Source organism: Leopardus geoffroyi, chromosome E1, assembly GCF_018350155.1.
Source record: "Leopardus geoffroyi isolate Oge1 chromosome E1, O.geoffroyi_Oge1_pat1.0, whole genome shotgun sequence".
NCBI lineage: Eukaryota > Metazoa > Chordata > Mammalia > Carnivora > Felidae > Leopardus > Leopardus geoffroyi.
In genome coordinates this window covers 16,637,490-16,651,517 of record NC_059330.1, presented here as the reverse complement: position 1 = coordinate 16,651,517, position 14,028 = coordinate 16,637,490, and the positions used below count along the sequence as shown (strand labels likewise).

General features: G+C 36.4%; 1 protein-coding gene across 4 annotated transcripts in view; it reads left to right on the top strand.

The window, feature by feature from the left end:
• Positions 1–14,028, top strand: part of NSRP1 (nuclear speckle splicing regulatory protein 1) — a 61,946-nt gene that overhangs the window by 183 nt on the left and 47,735 nt on the right. Inside the window, exons 1-3 of one of the 4 annotated variants that reach the window (XM_045487817.1) lie at positions 175–354; positions 1,089–1,182; positions 3,921–3,940. Coding sequence is in view for 1 of the 4 variants with exons in the window: in XM_045487814.1 (XP_045343770.1) it covers positions 1,089–1,182 (94 nt within the window). In the remaining 3 variants the exon portion in view is untranslated. Of the gene's footprint in view, positions 1–174; positions 355–1,088; positions 1,183–3,920; positions 3,941–14,028 lie in introns of those variants that run through there. The other 3 variants (XM_045487816.1, XM_045487815.1, XM_045487814.1) reach the window with 3 other exon arrangements.

The window sequence follows — 14,028 nt, the reverse complement described above, 5'->3', positions numbered from 1 at the left end:
TCAGGGATAGAGGCGGGGAAAAGCGAGAAATCCTGAGGAACATATTCCCCTCCCCCCCACATTTTCCAGGATGGAAGTCCGAAGTTTGAGGGAGAAACTTGTGAGGAAATAAAGGAAGTTAGGCTGAGGGGCAGAGAGCGAGACTTTTCTATTTTCCAAAAGCTCGGTCTGAGGCCCCTCAGTCTTGCTTCCTACCCCGCGCTTGAGTTTCTCCCTGGTTGGATGCTTTCAGGGGCAATGAGAAGAGACAATTCCTGGCTTCCTTAGAGGGCCTTGTTCTCCTTGGCTGCTCAAGTCCTGATTCCCGCCCTCCCTCCTTGTTTTAGGAATGTTGTGCTGAGAAGTCACAAAAGGGTAGGCATAATAGGGACCTGGGGTATACGTTGCCGCAAGAGAGACAAATATTGTATGTTCTTGAAAGTTTTACCTTTGATGTATAATTCTTACTTTCGATGGAGTTTCCCGTCATCTCGGCATTTTAAAGGCCAAAGCGTGAGAAACTAAATGAGTTGGACCTGATGGGATGGTTTTCTGAGATGCTCCAAGACAGAGCAAATGAGCGCAATAGAATATAATGGGCATTTGTCCCGTGACTTCTTGAGTTTCTCAGTTACTGTAATCTTTTAAAAATTTTTCGTGGGTCACATTACCCAATAACTTATTTTAAACTATGTAAGTACCCAGTAGGAAAAAAAAAAAACAGCTATTTTCTTGTTCGACCACAAGGATAATTTAGAGTGTTTTAAAATTTTTAGTAGGCATGAAACGAGCGTTCCACTAACATATTCTTTCTAAAACATTATTTCATCATCTAAAACATTTCTGAACTCTTCAGTTATTTCTTTTTTTTTATTAAAATGGTATTTGAATTTGGCCCGTGTCAGCAAGTAATTACTTAGAAGAGTAATTATAAAATCTTAACACACATTAGAACTTTGAGATCATTGGAAAGCGGAAACCCTGTTCTGTGTTCATAAGCTGTGTGATATGTTTTGACTTGGTAGCTTCATCTGGAAGAAGTAGTGGATGTATTATTTTTTAACATTTAAATATAATGGTGTAATTTCTATTTCAAAAACAAAATGCAGGTATGGGCTTATTTTGCCAAAGAAAGCACAGCAGTTGCACCCTGTTTTGCAAAAACCATCAGTGTTTGGGAATGATTCTGATGATGATGATGAGGTAAGGGAACCTATGTTTTTCTATTGCATTATTGGAAATAGAATTTTTTAAATCGAACTTGTGAATTTGATGTCTTTGCTTGCCTTAGTTGTTTGTCATTACAGTGTATCTGGAGTATATTATCATTTACAGAATCAAAAGGAATATTTAAAGAAAGACTTTTCACTGATTTTTTTTTCCTTCACTAATGTTACATGGGTAATCTAAGATTTTTTTCAGAAGTTGTGATTTTCAGTTATTTCTAAGTAGTTACACAAAGCTGTTTTAGACAGCTAATACTAAAGTAACAAAATTATTAGTGTAAAGATCCCTGAAAATGAGGTATTACTATGTCACCAATTTCCTAGAAATTTTTATTAGCAAAGTAGTTTCTTTTAAGACTACTTTTGTGATTATTGTCTGCTAAATGTAGTTGTTCAGTTTTGTAATTATGGTAGTGCATGAAGTTACAATTGATTGTTCTACAATAATAACACCTAATATGAATATTTTCTATTTTAGCAGCCAAAACTATGTTTTCCTGTGAAATCTACAGCTTATAGCAGAAACAACCTCAAATGTATGCTTATGCCTTGAGTCATTTTCTGTATTTCTGAAAGACCTTTGCATCAGTTAGTCTGATAGTTCCTTTGGTCTGGCAGAAAGATAGCTTCTCTTTTTACTCATTTTATAATGACATAGGTAGGTAATTGAACATATTTGATACTTCTTTGCTTTTGCTTTCTTTCTGTTGAAGAAATTGGCTCCAGACACTGTCTACTTCCCTACATTCTGCCCCAGGCAACTATCTCATTGTGATTTTGATTTGCATTTCTCTGATGGCCAGGGATGTTGGCCATTCATGTATCATCTTTGGAGAAATGTCTATTCATATCATTTATGTATTTTAAAATTGAATTATTGCCCTTTTATGAGTTACAAGATTTCTTTATATATTCTAGATATAAACAAGTCCCTTGTTAGATATAATTTAAATATTTTTTCCCATTCTTTTGTCTTTTCACTTTCTTGATAGGATCCTTTGAAGCACAAAAGTTCAATTTTGAGAAAGTCCAATTAATTTTTTTCATGGGTTTCTATTGCTTTGGTGTCATACCTAATAAACCACTTAATCCATTGTGATGAAGATTTATACTCGTGTTGTAGTTTTACCTCTTAAATTTAGGTCTGTGATCCATTTTGAGTTAATTTTTGTATATGGTATGAGGTAGGGGTCCTACTATTAGGACCTAGGTCCTGATAGTAATAATACTATTATTTGCATATGGATATCCAATTGTCCCAGTAGCATTTGTTGAAGGCTATCCTCCATTGAATTGATAGCACCCTTGTAGTTTGTTTTAATGTACCTTTTCTTTTCTTTTCGTTTTAATTTTAGAGGATGGGAGGCACCTGGGTGGCTTAGTTGGTTAAGTGTCTGACTCTTGATCTTGGCTTGGGTCGTGATCTCAAAGTTCCTGAGTTTGAGCCATTGTCAGGCTCTGTGCTGACAGTGTGGAACCTGCTTGGGGTTCTTCCTCTTCCCCTATCTCTGCCCCTCCCTCTACAACCCCCCCCCCCCAAATAAATAAACTTAAAAAAATAAAGAATTCAAAGAAGAAAGAAAAAAAAAAACCTGAAAAATAGCGGTGGGGGGAGGGAGGGATGAGAGGGAGGAAGAGAGAGAATCCTAAGCAGGCTCCATCTCCATGATTTGGGGCTTGCTCCCACGACCCTGGATCATGACCTGAGCCAAAATCAAGAGTTGGTCGCTTAACCAGCTGAGCCACCCAGCCCCACAAATATTTTTTTAAGTCATCCTACCATGGATATGCTTATTCTAATGTTTCATATAAATCGTCTTGGCACACCATATAATACAAAGCAAAATATTTGAGAAGGATGGATGTACACAAGTGATCTAGAAAGTATAGTCATATTATTGCTCTTTCTTTTCCATTGTGAAATGAGGCTGGTGTACAGTGAGGCTAGAGCTAGAGAAAGCTAGGGCTAAGCCATTTTGCTCTTTCTTCATTCTATCCCTCCCTGCCTCCTCCCATTCTTTTACATAAAGGGATTTTAATGCAGAGAACTGGTTACATAAGTAATGGAAGACTTAAGCCAAAAAGAGAATAGATGGTGAGGCAACCCAGAGATGAGCCAGTGGTGATAAATTGAGGGATACAGGTAGGATACAGGTCCTGGAGGCCAAGGGCTAGGGTTATCTGGTGGGAACTGGACTCTTCCCGAAGGAGCTGAAGCCACTAGGGAGATTCAGTTTTAGGTAGAGAAAAAGGCAGGGTGGAATTCCTTGTTTTTTCCCTTTCTTCTACCTGCCAATAGATCATTTTTGTCTTCCATTGGTAGAGCTCATCCAGAAGCCAACTGACAAGCTGCAGCTTAGTTCTTAATGAACAGGATATAAAACTTTTCTTCAGTATGCCTTACCAATAAGATCAGTCCAGTGAATTCCAGCTTATTCTTATACTGAGAAATAAATTTCTTAGTTAAGTATTTTTAAATATTTGTGAGGTTTGAATACAAAATCTCTTATTTAAAAAATCAACAATTTAAGCAACAATAAAGTTTTTCGTGCTTTATAAAATATAAAGGTAAATTTTATGGTTCTTTTCCTAAAGAAGGCATTTGGTATACCAGGAGAAGAGCTGCTGTAATGCACATCCTTTTATTGTTATTTATAGCAATTTAGCAGAAGCATTTATGAGCCCAAATTTAAGATCAGACTTTTCCTTCCACAGGTCCAGCAGATGGGGCCCTAGTAAATGAATTCAATATTAATATGTGCTTGTATCCAGAGTAAGTTTAAAAACTGGAAAGTGGTAACCCAGCACTTTAAATTACTATTTAAATAGTTTTAAGTTATCAGAACTAATTAGAAATAATATTTTGTTCAAAGGTAGGGGAGATGGAGTTTTTTACTCCTTATGAGTAAGAGGTTTATATTGTATCCAAATGCAACTGTCTGATCATAAGTATTTGAGTGATTTTGCTATTATAGTAATGTTTATTCCATTTTATCCAGTGTATCCTTTTTTCCAGTGCCATTGCCACCACCTGCATTACTTATTTTAATACTTTGTAATTAGTTTCCTTATCACCTGTCTCCTTAAATTCGTTTGAAATACTGTTGACAGATTGATCTTTCTAAAGCACAGTTGTATTCACTTATAACCTCCTTGCTTTTGAACTTGATTGTATTTAAAATCTAAACTGCTAATCCTGACATTGGAAGTCTTCCCTATGCTTTGGCTTCAAAATGCTTATTAGCATTTTTTACTAACTGTCCTCCTCTATGTAAAGTACACTGTCATGTTTGTAATTTTTCACAGCTCTGCTTTTCTTCACATTGGAAGTCTCCCCATCCTACGTGTCTATATTATAGCCATCCTTCAAAACCCATTGCAAAAGCTGCTTCCTTCAAGATTTCATACAGTGGGTGCAATCTCATCCTTTTTATGTCACTCTACTTATCTTAGCACTTAGCTTTTCATACCTTGTGTTGTAAGTTATTTGCATACATCATGTCACTATCTCGGAGTATGAGCTCCATAAGTTAGGATCTGGATATCTGTGCTGATAATTTTTTTTTAATGTTTATTTATTTATTTTGAGAGAGAGAGCGAGAGCGCGAGCACATGCACATGCCCATGAGCAGGGGAGGAGTAGAGAGAGGACAAGCTCCATGCTCTTAGCTCAGTGCCCACTGTGGGGCTCAAACTCACAAACCGTGAGATCATGACCTGCGTTGAAATCTAAATCAAGAGTCAGAGGCTTAACTAGTAGCCACCAAGGTGCCCCATGCTGGTACTTTTACAAGTACAGTTATTTACTTAGATGTTTTAGCTGTCTATATTGTAAAGAGACAGGTAGTAGAGCAAGCCCACTACAGAACTTTGCTCTCATAGTGTGAAAGCAGCCATTAGACAATATATGAATGAATGAGCGTGACTAATAAATATATTCTAATAAAACTTTATTTACAAAAGGAGGGGTGGCTGGATTTGGTTGTAACTTACTGACCCCTGGTCTACACAATTATTCTCAAGAGTACTTGTGATAACCAGTAGTATTTCACAAATTTTATAAGATAGTCTCTGACCAAAATTGATGTTGCATGACAGGTTCAACAAGGAACTTCCTTTTAGATATTTCTCAACAATGGATGCTTGCTCATTTTGCGTAGCATAGTGACTTTTCCTTTTAATCTTGGCAATTGAAATGCTTATTTCTAGACAATATTCTTGCAAGATCCTATTTTGCACAGTAATTCATAATGCCATGAAGAAGTATCCATACAACCTGAAAGTTGTTGCAGTTTTGTATCTTCATCCTTTAAGAGGATAAGTTAAATAATGTGTATAATGTACTTAATATAATGTTTAGGACATAATAAATGTTACATGTATTTTAAAAATTGCATTTGTACAGTTTATTAAAGCTCTCAACTGTGGCCATGTTCTCATGCCATTAATATTCCTTGAAACTGGAATTTTTAAAATGGCTTATGGAAATTCGTCATATGGATTGTATGTCTCTCTCAAAAATAAATAAACATTAAAAAAATAATTTAAGGGGTGCCTGGGTGGCTCGGTCGATTGAGTGTCCGACTTTGGCTCAGGTCATGATCTCGTGGTTTGTGAGTTCAAGCCCCACGTCGGGCTCTGTGCTGACAGCTCAAAGCCTGGAGCCTGCTTCGGATTCTGTGTCTCCCTCTCTCTCTCTGCCCCTCCCCTGCTCATGCTCTGTCTTTCTCTGTCTCAAAAATAAATAAAACATTAAAAATTTTTTTTTAAATAAATAATTTAAATAAACTTAAAGCATGAGGTAAGGTGAAATAAACAGAATACAAAATTGAATATGTATGATTGTACAAAGCTATATGTACATGTATAGATAGAAAAATGAAAACTATTATTTTGGATGACAGGATTTGGTTTTTTTATTTAAAAAAATTTTGTTTATATTTGTTTATTTTTGAGAAACAGTGAGACAAAGTGTGAGCGGGGGAGGGGCAGAGAGAGAAGGAGACACCGAATCTGAAGCAGGCTCCAGGCTGTGAGCAAGAGGTCAGCACAGAGCCTGATGTGGAGCTCGAACCCACAGACTAAGATCATGACCTGAGCCGAAGTCAGACGCTCAACCGACTGAGCCACCCAGGCACCCCTGGTTTTTTTATTTAAAAAATTATTATTGTAATTTTGAAGAATAGAAGGAAATGAGTACTTAAGAAAAAGATAACAATAATTGTATATTCTTGAAGTTAGAAGCATTAGCAAGTAACGGGGTTACATAGTACACTTTCATTGCTTTCATTATTGCTTGATCTTTCTCCACTTTAATTCTGATCATTTATTTATTTATTTAAATTTAACTGCATTTTTTTTTTTTTAATTATTTTATTTATTTTGAGAGAGAGAGACAGAGAATCCCAAGCAGTCTCCACACTGTTATCGTGGAGCCTGACAGGGGGATCGAACTCAGGAACCATGAGATAATGACCTGAGCCAAATCAAGAGTTGGATGCTTAACCAACTGAGCCACACAGGTGCCCCTAATTCTAATCTTTTAAAAACATTGTCTTGAAAAGTAGTCTTCATAGTTCTGTTTTTCCTAATGAAAAACTGTTCTTAGTTGGAAGCCTGTTTGGCTTGCTGATGGTAAGAAAAAGTTAAAATACTAATCTATCTGAACCAATAAATTTTCAGTTGTGTTTTTTTTTAATCACTTATATGATTTTCTATTCCTCTGGATGTAGTTTGGTACAGTTAAAATGACAGTTTTAAATTTTTTTTTTTTTTCAACGTTTATTTATTTTTGGGACAGAGAGAGACAGAGCATGAACGGGGGAGGGGCAGAGAGAAAGGGAGACACAGAATCGGAAACAAGCTCCAGGCTCTGAGCCATCAGCCCAGAGCCCGACGCGGGGCTCGAACTCACGGACCGCGAGATCGTGACCTGGCTGAAGTCGGACGCTTAACCGACTGCGCCACCCAGGCACCCCTAAAATGACAGTTTTATATACACATGACAAAGCATATGATGTATGGAAATGGCAGGAAATTTAGGTTATTTTAATGGTAACTAAGAATTTTTTACACTTTTCTCATGCTATTAAAATGAATTCCTGGTAAATTTATGATACTGAATGTATCTAACAGCAGTATAGGCAGTGAGGAATTTAAAGTTATTGTGCAGTTTTGCTAAAAATGCATCCCCTGATTTGCTGTCCAGGAGTGAAACAGAAACAAAATGTAAGAGGGGAGAAAAGGACAGCACTAAATGAAATGATAGAATTCTGTTAGGAGTGGGAGAGATGACAAGAGAATTCTATTCTTATTTTTTAAGTAAGCTCTATGCACATTGTGGGGCTTGAACTCATGACCCTGAGATCAAGAGTCATGCTCTATGGACTGAACCAGTCAGGTGCCCTGAGAATTCTATTCTTATTTTATCTCCCAGTAGGATGGAAATATTAGAGAAGTAGCTGAGAGAACCCAGATTATGAAGATGAGATAAAGTAGGAGTTTTTGGGGTTTTTTTAGGAAGGAAATGATGTATAATCATGAGTCCTTGAAGATATGTAAAGTTGATTTGTGAATCTCTGTTTAAATCTGTGCATTTTTAGCCAAATTTACTTACATTGGCACATAGGCAACTTACTTTTTAAAAATCTTTTTTGGTTTGAAATATAATGCTTAAGCATTATTTTATTTTTCAACTCCAGAGTTTTGGTTTCTTTTATAATTTCTGTCACTTTATTGATACTCTCTATTTGATGACACATTGTTCTCATACTTTAGTTATTTAGACATGGTTTTCTTTATTTGAAATCATTCTGTGTATGGATCATACTTTTTTCGTTTCTTTGCATGTCTCTTAATTTTTGGTTCGGAACTGAAAGTTTAAAATAATATAATATGGCAACTCTGGAAACCAGAGCCTTTCTTCTTCCCAAGGTTTATTGGGATTTTTTGTTGTTTTTTGTTGTTTTTGTCTTTTACACAGAGACTTTTCTGAACTAATTTTTAAAGTTTATATTTTTGTGTGTGTGTGTGGCCACTGAAGTCTCTGCTTGGTTAGCTTGGTGGTTAGCTAATGATTTGACAGAGCTTTCTTTTTTTTTTTTTTTTTTTTTAATATTTATTTATTTATTGAGAGACAGAGAGAGACAGAGCTTGAGCAGGAGAGGGGCAGAGAGAGAGAGGGAGTCGCAGATTCCAAAGCAGGCTTCAGGCTCTGAGCTCTCAGCACAGAGACGTGGGGCTCGAACTCACGAACCGCAAGATCATGACCTAAGCCAAATAGGATGCTCAGTCGGACTGAGCCACCCTGGTGCCCCTGACAGACCTTTCTTTAAATACTTGTAACTAAGTCTCTAGTCTGCCAGGAGGCTCTATATGCATGCTGGGCGGGTGTATAGTATACCACTAGGCATTTTACAACTTTGCCTTAGCCTTCACTTCTTGCTTGTGCAGTCTCAGGGTCAGTTGTGAGAGTTTAGGACCTTCTCAGGTTTTTCCTGATCAGGCACAAATGTCTTTGTACGTATGTGGGCTTCATGATCCCCAGGAATATGTTGGAACTTTCAAATCCCCCTATTGAACATCCTATTTCTCAACATTTCTTTTTAAGCTTTTTGGTTAGCCTATTGTTTACCCCAACTGTTATGCACTGCGCACTGCCGCAGGCAGCCCTGAAGTTCAGCAGTTGTCTTTGATTGTTTTTGACAGACACCCCCAGGGAAGAGGCTGTTTTACTTTGGCACTCTGTCACGTCAAATAAAGACTGCCTACTGAGTGGTGTCTTCAGGGAACCACCAGACAGGTCCAATAATAATTCTCTGGAATAGGGGTTTGGAAGGAGCTCTAACCCCATTCTGCCTCCTCTAGTGGCTGCCAGACTGCTGGTTTCTGCCATGATTGTGGGCTGTTGTTTTAGGCTACCATGGCACTAGGGAGGGGATGATGGAAATAGGGAAAGTTAAAACACCACAAAGTTCTTAGTGAAATTCAGCTATTCTTGAATAAATGCTCCCTGAACTCCTGTAAGCCTTTCGTTAATTTCCAGAGTTCGGAAAAAAAACTGATTCTGACATTTTTGCCAGTGTTAAAGAGTTTTGTTGGTCCATACTCTGTCATTTTCAGTGACTGTGACTCTCCAGGTTATCTTTTAAGCTTCTCCAATGCATTTTCGAACACTTCAGACGAAGTCATCTTCTTGGTTTTAAAATCACTATTGACTTCTCCTTGCTTTTAGAATTAAGACCAGCATCTTATTTTTTACCTGCAAAGCTATGCATTATCTTGCTGTTCTCTAGCTCTTTTCCACACTGCCCTGCCCTATTTTATTCTTTAAAATTGCCTTAGGTCATCTAAGTGAATTTTAGTGTCACTTTCAAGGTACACATTGAAAAAACTAGAAATTTTGATTGGACTTGTATTGGATTTATAGGTACTATAGAAGAGAATTGATATTTTAATATTTTAGTCTTTTCATTTATTTGTTCAGGTATTTTATATATCCTTTAGTACAATTTGAAAATTTCCTCAATTAAGGTCACACCCATCTTTTTTGAGTTTCTTTGTGTCTTTAGTTCTTTTATCTGATAATTATTATTTCTCTGTGTCATATGTGTGCATGTTATTGCATTCCCTGGAAACTATATATGGTGATAAACAGAAACTGATAGAAACATTCTTTAATGTTTCTTTCATGAGAGTTGCTTATAAAGTTTTATAATTAAATCTGATGTTTGGGCTGTTGGCTTTTGGTACTGTTTCTAGTTTACTAAGAATTATTATCATAAATGAATATTAAATTTTAATCTTTTTAACATCTATTAATATGAGTTTATATTAATTTTTTGAAGTTAAACCATCCTTGTATTCCTAGAATATTTGATTTATTATTTACTTTGATTTCGGGCACTGCACTGATCTTTTTACCAGTGATTTCCATTTCTGAGGTCTTTGACTTAAATTTCATTGGTGAGTACTTTTTCGGCATGTGCTCATAAGGGCATTGTTTCCTAAGTTCTTAATTATTAAGGAATGATTGCTTATTGCTTTTGTCACCTAATATCTACTTGAATGTGTGTAGTATTTCTAACGAATAATAAATTATTTCAAAATCCTGTAGATGTTAGTTATTTTCCCTGGTATTGAATGTTCTTGTGAGGAAGTACAATACTGTGTTTTATTTTTTTTGTAAATCTCCAAGATGACTTACTTTTTCATTGGCTTGGAGTTCAGTGTGTTGTCATGCAAATCATTTTGAATTTTTTCCTGGAATGAATGCATTGTTGTTTTTTACCTAAATATCTATTTTTTTCTTCATTTCACAGAAATTTACTGTCATTGTATCAGAGTATTTTTTCTGATTCACTTGCTAGGTTATCTTTTTGGAAGATTATCTTTGCCTTTCATATCTTTGTGTATTTATTCATTATTTCACTCAATAAATCTTTAGTGATTCCTGTTCTGTGCCAGTGAAACAAAGCCATGGCCCTTGTGGAACTTACATTCTAGTGGGAGGAACAGAGGTGATAAATAGTTAACCTAACAGATAAGTAAATTACATGTTAATTTAGAAGATGTCAAAGACTGAGCTTCTGACTTTTGATTTCAACTCAGGTCATGATCCCAGGGTCGTAGGATCGAGCCCCGTGTTGGGCTCCATGCTGAGCATAGAGCCTGCTTGGGATTCTCTCTCTCTGTCTCTTTCTCTCTCTCTTTCTCTTTTGTCTCTCTCTGTCTCTTTCTTTCTCTTTCTCCTGCCCCTCCCTCACTTGTGCACTCTCTCTAAAATAAAAAAAATAATAATAGTAATAATAAAGAAGGTGTCAAGGACTAAGAAAATGTAAAGCCAGGTAGGATGAGAGAGTTAAATAGATATTTGGGGAAATTACTTGATTTTTGTCTTTTTCTCTGCATTAACCATTATTATCTTAAACCTTTGTCAGTATTTCAGTTGTATCTTTTTTTTCAGTTATATGTTTTTTGCTCTTTTTAATTTATTTATTAGCTTTAATGGTGGTGTTTCAGTCCTCAATATGTTAGCTCTGCAGTCTCCTTTCTATCCCTTTTATTGTTTTATTATCTGACCATTAACTCATTTGATTTAATTTGATCTTATTTTCAAAGAATTTTACAGAAAAGAGAGAAGAGATGGAGATGATAACTTGAAGGAATAATAGAGTTGGTGGAATTTTCCTTTTTGTGGTTTTCTTAGGATAGAGGTGAATTATGGATGTTTAGGCTGGAAGGGAAGAATCTGAAGGAAAAAGATTATACAGCTACGGACGCTAAGGTGTCAAGGAAGTAAATTGGCATATATCACACACAGAGTCCTTTGGTAATAGTTAGATTTTGAATCCAGAAGATCTGCCTGATTCCATAGTCCATGCTTTTAACATTGTAATGTACTCCCTATGAGAAGTAGTTTGTTTATAGTGGAATTAAAAATTTTTTTTAATGTTTATTTACTTTTGAGACAGAGAGAGGCAGAGCGCGAGTGAGGGAGGGGCAGAGAGAGGGGGAGACACATAATCGAAATAGGCTCCAGGCTCTGAGCTGGCGGCACAGAACCCGATGTGGGGATTGAACCCACAAACCTTGATATCATGACCTGAGCCGAAGTTGGACGCTCAACCGACTGAGCCACCCAGGCGCCCCTGTAGTGGAATTTTAAAACTTTGAGAGAATGGATTTCAGAAGCAATAGAAAAAGGGTTAGTCAGGGGACTGGCAGAGATCAGATAGACTTCAAAGAGTGCATCTTGTTTACTAGTTGGAAAAGGCACAAATAGAAGTTATGTTGAGACATGGTTTTTACCATGTGAGATTACACAACTCTGCCTTCTGGTGACTTAGGAATATTTTGAGGAGATGGGGCTATTAATTTTCAACAAAGTGGGTATCCAGTTGTCCAGAATATTAAAAAAAAAAAATTTTTTTTAACGTTTATTTATTTTTTTTTTTTTCAACATTTATTTATTTTTGGGACAGAGAGAGACAGAGCATGAACGGGGGAGGGGCAGAGAGAGAGGGAGACACAGAATCGGAAACAGGCTCCAGGCTCTGAGCCATCAGCCCAGAGCCTGACGCGGGGCTCGAACTCACGGACCGTGAGATCGTGACCTGGCTGAAGTCGGACGCTTAACCGACTGCGCCACCCAGGCGCCCCTTAACGTTTATTTTTGAGAGAGAGAGACAGAGTGCAAGCAGGGGAGGGGCAGAGAGAGGAGACAGAATCCGAAGCAGACTCCAGGCTCTGAGCTGTCAGTATAGAGCCTGAACACGGGGCTCAAACCCATCAGCCATGAGATCATGACCTGAGCTGAAGTTGGACGCTTAACTGACTGAGCCAGCCAGGTGACCCCAGAATTTTTTTTTTGACGAGTCTATTCCAGGGGTTTTAGCGGAAGTGTTACTACTTCCAGAGGGGCATTAAGAAATTTTTGGAGTGACTTTTGCTTATTGTAGTATTGAAAGTATTACACCATTTTTTTTTTTTAATCCAAGTTAGTTAACAAATAGTGTAATAATGATTTCAGGAGTAGAATTCAGTGATTCATCACTTACATGTAACACCCAGTGCTCCTCCCAACAGGTACCTTCCTTAATGCCCATCACCCCTCAGCCCTCCAGCAACCCTCAGTTTGTTGTCTATATTTGAGTTTCTTATGGTTTGTCTCCCTCTCTCTTTTTATCTTATTTTTCCTCCCCCCACCCACCTGTTTTTGATGTAGACCAGGCAAGATAGATATTTTGCATTTCATGACCCCCATCCATATAGGTTAAATCCCTCTGAACATTTATATAGATGAAAAACTATAATTTTATGAGCCTAGACCTAAGTTTTTACACATAAACACAAAATATGTTTTGTACATTTTATTTTTATTAAATAAATTTTAATAAAATAAAAATTTAAATACTTTTTAAAAAGTATTGATTTTGCATGGTATAGTGTATGCTAACATTTCCCCTAATTTGACCATTTTGTAGATTGAGGGAAGATTATATCTTATTTTGTTTAAAACTTTACAAAAAAAAACTTTACAGAGAGTTGCCCATTTAAGAAAATCAGGTCACTTGTCACCAGTGTCACTTGTGGTATTTGAGTCACCAGTTCTGCAGTCAGCATTTGTATCTGTAGCATTAATAGTGATTACAGTGAGTCTACATAGTAGAAGCTTTTGATAACTACTGTCTTCTGATGTGCTTATGCATTTACATTTTGAAATAGTTTATGTTTTTCCATTATAAGTTACTTCCCTTTATTCTGTATAGTTCTTTATGGATGTATATATGTGTATCCAAAACTGCACAAGAAAGAAGAAATATGTATATAGTTTTTAAAAATTACATGTAGAGAGTTATTTGTGTTTCATTTCAGTATAGATAAAGGGCCCTATAAAAGGGTATTGAGTATAACAGGACTTAGAAATACTGTTCTGTGCCTTTTCCAATGATGTAAAATGACTCATTTATTATATATTAAATTCCCATACATATGTGGGTCTGTTCTCTAGACTGTTCTCTTCCATTAATTTCTTTCTCTAATGATGTTCTATAATGCAGTTTTACTTCAATTACTTCAGCATTATAATCTGGTTTGATATACAGTAGTACAAAGAATAAGAAAAAGTAGTATTTATTGAGCACTTGCTATTTGTTAGCCATTGTTCTGTTTTATATGAATAAATTCATACAGTCATCACAATAACACTAAATATTACCGTATTTTGTTAAATCTAAGATGCTTTGTTAGTGATGCTTTCTTGATGTTACCAGAAAGTGTCAGTAGAAAGCTTTCATTTGGCACAGCATTATTGCCTTCTGGG